At 41.1% G+C, this 12288-nt stretch overlaps 1 protein-coding gene across 2 annotated transcripts in view; it reads left to right on the top strand.

Moving 5' to 3' along the window:
• The window catches only part of LOC126481405 (serine/arginine repetitive matrix protein 2-like), a 349894-nt gene that overhangs the window by 299113 nt on the left and 38493 nt on the right, over nucleotides 1-12288 (top strand). The window contains exon 11 of one of the 2 annotated variants that reach the window (XM_050105135.1): nucleotides 8315-8515. The exons of the other annotated variant lie outside the window; for it this stretch is intronic. Within the exon in view, the coding sequence (XP_049961092.1) occupies nucleotides 8315-8380 (66 nt within the window). The 3' untranslated portion in view covers nucleotides 8381-8515. Of the gene's footprint in view, nucleotides 1-8314; nucleotides 8516-12288 lie in introns of those variants that run through there. 2 annotated transcript variants of the gene reach the window in all.

The following is a 12288-nucleotide window of genomic DNA, read 5'->3' as shown; positions in this document are numbered from 1 at the left end:
CTGCTTGCTGTAGATTCACTCACACAGATAATTCTTGTTCCTCTTGAGGGGCCCAGTTTCCCAGCTATTATCGAGCCACCGTCAGCCCAAGATGTATCCACACTGACCCTGCAGTGAAGCAACATTATCATGCCTATGCATGTACTAAGTGTTCTTTGACCGCAAGGCCATGGGCATGGCAGATGCTGGTGTAGAAGGACGTCACAAGAAATCTGGTGGTAATGGAATGGATACAGTGGAGAGGCAAGCCTTAAATGTAGGATAGGAGGTTGCAGACAGTTGTTTCCATTGTGGCTGGGTACAATGCTCCCACAGAACGAACCTATGCTTTTGTTACCCATCTGCTCCAATCTATTTTCTGTAACGTCCCATCATATGTTCAAGACACCGCTCACTTCCTTCACTACCTCTCCACATTTCGTATCCGATTACCACCAGATTCCTTGTTCGTCACTGTGGATACAACGTCTTTCTACATCAGCACCTCCATGCAGCCATGGCCTTACAGCCAAGGGAGCACTACCTCCCACAGTGTCATCCTGACAGTAAACCGACACCTCTTTCCTAATCCTCCTAGCTGAGCACATCCTGACTCACAATTATTTCACTTTCAAAGGCTGTCTACAAACAAGCCCATGGTACTGCAATGGCACCATCGTAAGCCAACTTATTTATGGACCATCTGGAGAATTCCTTCTTATCCAGTCAACACTTAAAACCTCTTGCCTGGTTCAGTTTCATTGATGACATTTTCATGATCTGGACTATCAGCAAGGACAGCCTTTGCTCTTTCCTCCATAATCTCAATATTTATTCCCAAATCACTTCACCTAGTCCATCTCAGTTCATGAAGCCACCTTCCTAGACGTCAATCTCCACCTCTCAGATGCCACCATAAACACATCTACCCATATCTAGTGCACCAACCACCAACAGTAGTTCCACATTGACAAATGCCACCCATTCCAAGAAAGAGACTTTCTGACATCTTCGTCATCCTTGGATGCCACATCTGCAGTGGAAATTTAATGATATCTTTCCAGAGTCTTTACTGACAGGCAATATTCTATCCAACTCATCCATCAACGAATCTCTCATGCCGTCTGTGCTTCCAATACTAGCAAACCTGTTAACCAGCCACTTATCAGCTCTCCTGTGATCATGCATTATTGTCCTGATCTGGAAAACCTCAATTATATCCACCAGGGCTTCGAATACCAGTCATCGTGCCCTGAGATGAGGATATCTCACCCAAAACCCTACCCACATCCCCCAAAGTAATGTTTTACCACTGACGCAACCTATAGAATATTATTGTCCATCCCTGTTCCAGTCGTACTCCCAGTCCTGCACACAATGGGTCATTCCCTTGTGGTTGACCCAGGTGCAAGATTTGTCCCAAGCTAACCCACCCATCCGCTCACCCACCCGCCATTTCCTATAGCACTCCAGTCATAGGAATTTCCCACCCTACAAAAGGCCGGGGACATTTGAAAGCAGTTTTTACTTATATCAGGTATGTTGCAAATACTATACAGCATTCTATGTGGACATGACAAGTAACCAACAGTCCACTCACATGAATGGTCACTGCTCCAACTGTGACAAACCTCAAACTTGACTATACAGTTGCCATACATGCTGCACACCGCAACACAACACAACTGACTTCAATCGCTGCTTCATTACAAGGGCCATTTGGATACTCCCTTGCAGTACAAGTTTCTCTGAAATACAGAGATGAGAATTCTCTGTTCTCACAATCCCCTTGGCCTGAACCTCCTCTTACCTGTTCCCACTGCCTTGCCTTATTTTACCTTTTCCCTTCTCTTTTTTGTCCATATCACTCCTTCTCTGTCCTATTTTCTCCCACCACTCTCCTGCCTTCCCTCCTGTGAGCATTCTCTCCCTCTCCCCCTCCCTCCCCCCATCTTCTCCCCATCTCCTTCTCTTCTTCCCCTTATCAACCCCTCTCCCTTCTCTGTCCCATACCTTTCTGTCTCATCGCCTTCACCTTTCTCTCATTTTTCTCCCTCCTTCCTCTATCTCCCCCTTCCTCTCTTTTTGCTGTACCCTCTGTACTCTTTTTGCCTTGTTGTGTGCCTGCAGAGTCATCTGTCCAAAGACCTCCTCTTTGCGTCTTTCCCTATATCCTCCACATCTCTATCAACTCAGGCAACTGCGTGTATTAATCTAGTATCAATAATCAGTGACTGCAGGAATGTGTATTTGGGTGTGCGTGTGGTTGTATGTGTGTCCTTGTGCTCGAAAAACAGCTATTGCTGGAAAGCTATTGTGAGTGCTGTTTTCTTACATATTACTGGGCTCCAGGCATTGATCTGCTATAGGTGAGGGATTATTTTTCCTTTATTTTATGTATTTCTCCATTCAGGAATTTGCTTACAATCCTGTCTCTGTCTTCCCCTTAAATTTTTACCCTCTACAAGATCATCGGTCCACCTAATTTGTGACATCTTTCTATAACACCATGTATTAAATGCTTTGATTCTCTACTTTAAAACCATGTATTAAATACTTCAGTTCACTACTTTCATCTGTTCTCGGTTTACTCTCAACCTATATTCTGTACTCAGCAGACTGTTCATTCCATTCAGTATGCCCTGTAATTTGTTCTCACATTGACTTATGATATCACTATCATCATTGGATCTTATCATTGATGTTCTTTCACACTAAAGTTTAATCCCACTTCTGAATTTCTCTTTTATTCCTTTGATGTACAGATTGAACAATAAGGTAGAAAGTCTGCATCCCTGTCTCACACCTTTTTTATCCAAGTAACTCATTCTTGGTCTTCGATTCTTATTGTTCCTTTTTGGTTCATATACACATTGTATATTACCCATGTTTCTAAGTAGCTTCTTGCTCCATTTTACATTGTCAAGCATTTTTTGTAGGTGAACAGAGTCTATGCACATAGATATATTTTTCAAACAATGGAAAATCCAGGATAGAATGTAACAATATTATGTCATGTCCTCCCCCGTCTAGCCCCTTCCCTGTTCCCATTCCACATTCCAGCACTACACAGCTCTCTGTTCCCCCAACGCGCCCAATCCTTTTACTTCTCTCCTTTTCCATAACCCCCCCCCCCCTCCCACCTCTCCTCCATGCTCTGTCTAACCTCCAAACTGGACCTAGCTGCCCTACCCTGTCTCCACCTCATCCCTGCACTACCCTGCTATCCCTCCCCCTCCCCATCTCAGCCTCCTCCTTATCCCCAATTGCCCCCTCCCCCTCTTCATGCACTGCTATTGCTGCTCATAGTGTGGCTTCAGCTGCCAGAGACTGCGGTCGCACGTGTGTGTGTGTTGGGGGGGGGGGGGGGGCACGTGCGTGTGTGTAAGTCTATTTTTGACAAAGGCCTTGTTGGCCAAATTCTTATTTTGTGACAGTATTTTCCTTGTGCCTATCTGTGTCTCAGCGTCTCTGCTATTTGGTGAGTAATAACTATACTTCCATAATACTATCTGTATTTTTCTTAAGTCTTGCTTCCATTATCAGTTGCAACATCAGAAATGGCTGTCATCTAAGGCATCTTCAATTTTCTTTTCCATTGTTCTGTACGTCAGGTATTTGGGTGCATGAGCTGTGTTCTGGTTGTCTGATAATATTTGCATTTATGTGATCTTGGATATTCAGAATTGTGTGGATGATATTTTTCTGAAAGTTTGAGGGTACGTCTTCTGTCTCATAGATTCTACACACCAATTTGAAAGTCTTTTGGTTACCACATCCCCAGTGCATTTGACACAGTGCCCCACACCCGGCTGTAATGAAGGTACTAGAATGTGGAATAGGTTCCCAGGTATGTGAGTGGCTCAGAGACTTCATTAGTAATAGAACCCAGTGTGTTGTCCTCTATGGTGAGTGTTTGTCAGAGATGAGGGTACTCTCAGAAGCACTCCAGGGAAGTATGATAGGACTGCTTTAATTTTCTATGTTCATAAAAGATCTGGCAAACAGGTTGGGCAGCAGTCTATGTTTGTTCGTTGAAGGTGATGTGGTGCACAGGAAGGTGTCGAAGTTGAGTGATTGTAGGAGGGTACAAGATGACTTAGACAAAATTTCTTTTTTTTAGTTGGTGTGATGAATGGCAGCTAGCTCTAATTTATAAATATGCAAGTCAATATGGAGTGTTGGAGAAACAAACCTGTAACACTCAGATACAGCACTAGTAGTGTCCTGCTTGACACAGTCATGTGATTTAAATATTTGGCATAGTGTTGCAAAGTGATGTTAAATAGGGTGAATGGTCTACTTCAGTTTATTGGGAGAATTTTGGGAAAGTGTGGTTCATCTGTAAAGAAGACCACATGTAGGACACTAGTTCAACCTATTCTTTAGTACTACCCAAGTGTGTGGGATCCATACCAGGTCACATTCATAGGTGGGCTGCTAGATTTCTTACCAATAGGTTTGAGTAATGTGCAGGTGTTAAGGAACTCAAATGGGAATCCGTGGAGGGGAGACCACATTATCAAGAAACACCATTGAGAAAATGTAGAATATTTGAAGCTGACTGCAAAGCAAATCTACTGCTGCTAACATACATTTTGCTTAAGGACCATGGAGATAAGGTAGAAGAAATTTTGGCTCTAAAGGAGGTTTGTAAACAGTCACTTCTCTCTCTCTCTCTCTCTCTCTCTCTCTCTCTCTCTCTCTCTAGCAGTGTAGCAGGAAAGGAAATGACTAGTAATGTTACAGGGTATTCTGCGCCACATACTGTGCTTGCAGAGTAGGTATGTAGATGTGGATATAGATTTTCCTGTAGCCATTTTGCTTTAGTTTCCTTGCACTCTGTGTTTACTTCATTCGCAAGTGATTTATGTTGTGGTATTCCTGTCTTTTCCTGAGCATTTTTGTACTTCCTTATGTCATAAATCAGTTGAAGCATTTCTTCTGTTACTCAGGGTTTCTTAGCATTTACCTTCCTTGTACCTCTAATTGTCCGTCACACGTCTGTTATTGCATATTTTAGGGATGTTTATTCCTCTTCAACTGAACTGCCTACTGTGGACTCATAATCACAGTATTTACAGCCTCAGAGAACTTCAAAAGTGCATCATCATTCTTCAGTAGTTCTGTGTCCCATTTCTTTGCAGATTGATTCTTCCTGATGTTTCTCTCAAACTTCAGAGTACTCTTGATCATTACAAATTGTGATCAGAGACAGTGTATTCACCATTACCAGCTGAAGTTCACAGTAAAACTCTATAGTCTTTCTCCTACCTCACTCATACTGCCAAACCCATGTTCTTCTGTAAATCCGTCTTCAGTTCCTTCCCTTCCTCTGCAGACTGAGTTACCCATTCAATACCCCCCCCCCCCCCCTCTCTCTCTCTTCATTTTTTAACAATGTAGGAAAAGACAGATTGCTATTTACCTTAAAGGAGACATGTTAAGTTGCAGACCGGCACAATTAAAAGACACTTACATGAAGTTTTGGCCACCGCCCTCATTAGCAAAAGAGAAACACACACCATTCACACACACAAGCAAGCACACCTCATTCACACATGACTGTTTATCCTACCCCATTAGGAGCTGGGCTACCTTTGCAAGCAGCCATGTCATTTACCAGCTCTGCTGCAATCATTGCATAGCTTTTTATATTGGTATGACTATCAACCGCTGTCCACCAAGATCGAGGGCCACCACCAAACTGTGGCTGAGAGCAAAATAGACCACCCTGCGGCCGAATATAACATACTTGATTTCAACGGCTGCTTCACTACCCAAGCCATCTGCACCCTTCCCGCCACCACCATCTTTTCTGAACTGCACATGTGGGAGTTATCCTTATAACACATTCTCTGCTCCCTTAATTATCCTGGCCTCAACCTACAATAACACACCCTCCACCCAACAGTTTCCACCACTTCTGTCATATCCTCTCCTCCCCATTCTCGTCTCCCACACTGTTTATTTGCTGTCCTCTGCCAATGCACCCCCTCCCCCTCTTTTTTTGCTCCTTTCTTCCCCACCCCCCTGCCACACAACCTCCTCATGCTGTACTTGTTGGCAGTCTAGTCCCTGCACACTCCACCAGACAGCGTTCACATCTCTCTCCCCACCCATACACTACTTTCCCTTCCCCTTCCTCGCCACCTCCATATTGCTGCTTTCATCCCAAGTGATAGTTGCTTTCCAGCCCGAGATGTTGTAGTTGGCGGTCATGTGTGCATGAAGTGTGCTTGCTTTTGTGTGTGAATGGTGTGTTTTTCTCTTTTGCTATGGTCGAAAGCTTTATTTAGGTGTCTTTTAATTGTGCCTGTCTGCAACTTAACGTGTCTTCCTTACAGTAAGTAGCAATATGTCTTTTCCTGGAGTTTGCATTGTTTGATGTCTATTCATTTCTTGCTTGTGATGCTGGCATGTGTATCTGAATTATTGTTGTTAGCTTTGGATTGCTGTTGATACTAATGAGACTAATGCTATCACAGAGCTGTTCACAGAAACACACTCTTTGACTTAACTTCCTATTCATAATGAATGTGATTTCTGTTATGCTATTTTCTGTTGTTGTTGATATTACTCTACATTTACATGACCGGAAATCATTACGTTTTTTTCATTTCACTTCACAGACTTCCACTATATCCAGACTGACTTCCACTATATACAGATTGAGCCTTTCCATTTTCCCTTTCAAATTTTCTAACTTTCCTACCAAATGCAGACTTGTGGCATTCCACACTCCATTTGAGTGTTAAACTTTTGATAGTTATTCAGTTTCTTTCTTATGATACCTGGCAGTCCCCATACAGAGATCCGAGTGGGAAACTAATCCAGAATCTTTTGCTAATGGAGAGACATCATGACACTCTTTTTCAGTCATAAGCCACATTTCCTGTGGATACACATTAAATCTTTAAAGCAGTGGTCCCCATTGCCTTCTGCATCCATATACCATTGATCATTGGTGATTCTTCTGCCTTTTAGGGGCAGTTTCCCACTTCAAAGGAAAGAAGATGCCATAAAAATATGCCTTCTTCTTCTGCCTTCTTTGACAAGGTCTTTGGCAGAATGAGGGTGGTTTCTTATGCCGGAAAATCTTCAGCCATCTGATGATTTTTACTCAGAATTAAAGCAGTGGCTGGGTCATACCTGGGACCCACAGCATTTTGATTACTAGCCAAAGATGCTACCAAAAGACTAATAGATTATCATGGAGAAAGGAATCATAATATTTTTATTTATTGGTTCTTAGACTTGCCAACATCAAATATGTGGACACCGTCAACTATTGTTCTCAATAATGCTTTTAACCATTCTGTAGTTGTTGAGAAGATGCCTGCTGTGGCCAAGTGGAAGGTGATTGATTGACTGAGGCATCTAAAAGCTGCAGTAATTGACAATTTTAAAAAAAAGTAAAGCTCACGGAACTAATCTCTCCTTAAACCACAGTTCCCCAGATATGAAATCAAAGAGATGGCAAAACACATGTGCATTCATTAGATTGCCACCTTATCACTCCAATTAAAATCTGATGGGTTTGATTAAAGCTCACATTAAAGGTTGCATAACCAGCAGTAATGAAAAGCACTATGCAGAGAGGATAAGTCTGGATGATAGAGGTAATATATGGAAGAGCTATAAAAAAGAAAGAATTTTGAAGAGAATATTATGGAAAACATAGAGGTAGTGACTGAACATATTAGATGGGCTATGCAATATTATGAGAAGGTTTTGACAGAGAACAGAAAGACCTAAGTCAAAATGAGGTATCTGGAGTACACAACATTACTTCTCTATTATTAAGATTCTTGGAAGGACCAACAATGACAAAATTGTTTCATCTAGTATACAGAATATATGACAGGCAGGGTACCTTCAGATCTCAAGAAGACTGTGATAAGCTATCACCTAAGAAAAAAGATGCTAGCTACTGTGCGTATTGTTGAATGTCACTTTAATAAACCATGGTTGCCACATAGTAACACAAATTATCTAGAGAGGAATGGAACAACTGGTAAAAGCCAGTCAGAAGGGAGATCAGTTTGGTTTCCAGAAAAATGAAGAAACACAATGAGTCGGTTCTGACCCTGTGGCTTATAGAAGTGTAAACATGTCATGACTTTATTTTAATTTATTTTCAGTTACTGCATAAGTGCTGTCATCCGGGCCAGCTGTACAAAGGTTTTTTAATGAGATGTCCTCCTGTCTAGATGTGTGTCTGATTCAGTTGGCCTTCCTCTGCAGAATAGTATTCAGAATACATATCCATATAAGGTGATTGCAGCTCTCATTTATATTCTGTGTTTTTCCACATAGACATTTTTTTCAGCAGTTATGGATTGGCTGGGTACCTGAAAGTTGGTTTTATAACATCAAAAGTGGTAAACCATATTTGTGAGTGTATGGCTTTCCACTGGCCTCTGCTTGAAGATATTTGCACCACAATATGTCACAAAGGGAATGTTGAGGATTATCATCTGTGGAAAATTTGTGAAAGAATATTGCCCACACAGCTTGCTGCGTTGTTTTCACACTATGTAAGGTATCCCTGGTTGTGCCCACCGATGCAAACCATTTCAAGCAAAACAGGTTGATATATGCAAAACTAAAAACTGAAATAAGTTTGTACCACATACTATTAAAAAGCACATTATAAACAAAGAAACAAGTAAAGGTAATCTTTCTCACAGCCTTCTAGACTCATCTGCAGTTTGTTTCAATTGTGTGTACGAAAAATTTACGCACAAAAACTTTATAGCATAGAGAAGATATGGATCACAGCTTAGAAAGTGGGGGTGTGGCCAGCACAGACACCCAAACAAACCTTTTTAAAATATATTTCCAGTCAGAATTCAATTAATACATTCATCACCTTAACCATCTGACCACGAATAAAATGTTATCCAAGTCACAATTCAAATTTCTAAAGGATTCCAATATTGAGAAGGCAATCTACACATACAGTGAGAAGGTACTTCATTCGTTAGACAAAAATTACAGGCTACTGGTATATTTTGTGATCTATCAAAATGCATTTGACTGTGTAAACCACAGTACCTTTTAAGTAAATTAGAATGTTATGGTGTAACAGGAAAAACTGCAAAATGATTCAAATCCTACATCTGGCAGAAAATAAAGGGTGTCACTAGGAAAGAGATGTGTGTTAAGCTACTAGGTATCATCCGATTGGGAACCAATAGCATCTTGTGTATATCAGAGACCTTTCATCAGTAACATTACCAGATGCCAAGTTTGCTTTGTTTGCAGATTATACAAGCATTGCAGTAAATAGTAAATCAATTATAGCCTTAAAAGGTCATTTAATGAAATTTTCTTGGACATTAATAAATCGTTCCTAGCCAATTGTGTGTCACTAAACCTTGAAAAAACATACTATATGAAGTTCAGAAATTGTAAAAGATTTCCTGCCAGTATACGCCTAAAATACATGCCTAAAATATGACAACAAGCAGATAGAAGGAGTTGACAGTGTTAAATTCTTGTGATTACAACTTAATAAATTTAACTGGGAGGAGCATACCACAGAAGTGCTGAAGCACCTAAACAAATCTCCACTGGTTATGCGAATGTTGATAGAGACATAAAAATAAAAAAAATCTGTATTATGTTTACTTTCATTCCGCAATGACATACAAAAATTTTTTCCGGGGCAACTCGTCAAGCCAAGGTAATGTTTTCTAAGACCAAAGACAAGTGATTCAAATTATTTGTGGAGTGAACTCAAGACATCCAGCAAGGGTTGTTTAAGGAACTGGGTATACTGTTTCCCAATATATTTATTTCTTAATGAAATTTGTCATTAAAAATATTTTTTTTAAACCAACAGCTCAGTTCATGGAATCAGTACTAGAAATAAGAACAATTTTCACAAAGATTTCAAGTCACTTGCTTTGGTTCAGAAAGGTGTCCATTATTCAGCTATACACATTTTCAATAACATATCAGCAGCCATAAAACTAATAATAAAGTTCAGTTTGAGCATAGTGTTAAAAATTTATTGGTGGCCAACTTCTTCTACTTCATTAATGAATTTCTTAGTAGAATGGATTGATGCATGTATGTTATTAACAATATCATATAATGTGAATATTGCATACAATCCGACTTCTTCAACTTTTGCAGTCCTCTCTTCCTCAGTTGTGTGTAATATTATGGTATATTGATAATTTTTACTTATGTACCGTCTGACAGCAACTGAATAAAACACAATTTTAGTGCCATATGCGTTTCGCCTTTATTTTCTGCAAGGCATCCTCAGTGGCCTGGAATATGTACACTCTTTGACATAAAACTCGACCGGCGGCCGGCCGCTTCCGAGGCTAAGTCCGCGCCGATCGCGACATGGGACAATAAAACTGGCCAACTCGCTAATTCTCTAAGTCCGGTTATCTGCACAATCTGGCAACACTGCAGACTGCGGCACTTCCTGGAGGAAAACTTGTCCCATGATAGAGAAACACTAGGCTGATTACGCCTGTGGTCTAGCGGTAGCGTGCGTTGTTTCTGTTCGTAATGTCAGTGGATCGAGAGCAGCTGGCATAAAATATTTTTATAGCCTCTTCTGTCTGAATGCTGAAGACGTGACTGTAATGGTAGCGCAGATTCAATCTATTTCGCTTTCTGACACACCGATATCAAAATTTTATCCAGTAACGATTTTGCGGCAGATTTCCTGCAGACTGTCCTCCTCTGAACGCCGTATGCGGCAAAGCTCCGGGATCCATTTGCTGGTCCACTTCAGGCATTGGCTCCTGACTAAACCTACCCCAAGAGCTGTCTATATACCAGGGGAAATATGGGAATTCAAGGTTAGGGCTAACATTACAAACAAAACAAAATCTTCCTTTTTCTGAATTTTATTTTGATTTTGATTTTTGTTTTGTTTATTTTTGTTGTGTAATTGATCAGACGCCTTCTGCGCCCCACTGGTAATATGTTGAGTCACGTCTTCTCGAAATTGGTGTGTTCCGTTCAGTAGTTCAGAAATGTTCATTGGTTCAAACTGGAAACCTCCTTCACTCTTGGCTTAACACATTCCAGCTGCAAGGCGGGTCGTGGAAAGCAGTCCCAAGGAAGTTCGAGAAAAATTGTCTGTATTTTGGGTGGCGGACAACGACATAATGACGGTCGTTGAGGTATGTCCAAAAATCGAGTACAGAGTCTACAGTTTGTCCAACTAGGTAGTGAATGGCATGTCCGCGAATCCAATTCACAGCATTGGTCTTTGTCCGAGGAAAATAGTCACGTCCCGGAACTAATAATGAAAGGGGAGTATTCCGATTCAGAATGTCCTGCGTTAGAAAAGCCACAATATGACGAATAACCTCTGAGCTAACGACACACTGGCGACCACAGACGGACTATAGTCACTGCGATGTTGCCTGAGCCTCAAAACGCAACCTTAAAACACACAAACAGGTGTTACTTATGTGAAGAACACCGTTCTTGGAGTCCAGAAATTAATTATACTTTCTAAGTGTCTCATCTTACAGTGGATTCTATTGTACGAGTCTTCGATGTGGAAAACGAATGTCAAGTGAATTTAGCGAGGTAACGCCGGCCTACACCCGGAAGTAAATGCACTATCAGAGTGTTGACAAATACTTGCTACGACGCTGCCATTTCTCGGTTCTCTTACGAGGCAGCTCTTCAGCGAAATGCTTGCAGTGATTCTCCGATATGGTCCTTCAGAGTGGAGACGCGCGCGCACGTTTGGTTTTTATGCGGCGTTCTCCCCTGATGGTTTCTAACGTCGCCTTGTGGGCTATGTCTACATTTGAGACATTCAATTATCATTAATCCAGAATGATACAAGTTTCAGCTTCCGGCGTGGAAGAAGGCTGTTGACGCCGACATTATATCATTTCAACGTAGGGAAAGCAAAACCGGTCATTCAATGTTTCTCATTCAACATAAAGCATGTGAGATAATTTTCCGTAACGTTCAAGTAAGTAAAAATACATCTGAAGCTTATTCGAATTGAATATAATGTAAGATACCAAACGCTTTGCACCTCGATGTCGAATTTGTCCACGTGCAATCTTTTGCAGCATACAAAAAGAATGTCATGATTACCACGAGAATGAAGAAATATGTTGGTACGGATGGAAGCAAGGAGAGACGCAGTCAACAAATATTCAATTCCTCATGGCATTCATTTCATTTGAGACGTAAGAAGAGTTAAAGCGGGATATTACTTTCGTTAACACGAAAGATATGCCGCACATATTGATAACGAGGAAGTCTGCATCTTCATACGTTTCCTCCTTGAAATCTGTATGCTCT

This window comes from Schistocerca serialis, chromosome 5 (assembly GCF_023864345.2).
Source record: "Schistocerca serialis cubense isolate TAMUIC-IGC-003099 chromosome 5, iqSchSeri2.2, whole genome shotgun sequence".
NCBI classification, from domain to species: Eukaryota; Metazoa; Arthropoda; class Insecta; order Orthoptera; family Acrididae; genus Schistocerca; species Schistocerca serialis.
This window is presented reverse-complemented; position numbering and strand designations above follow the sequence as displayed.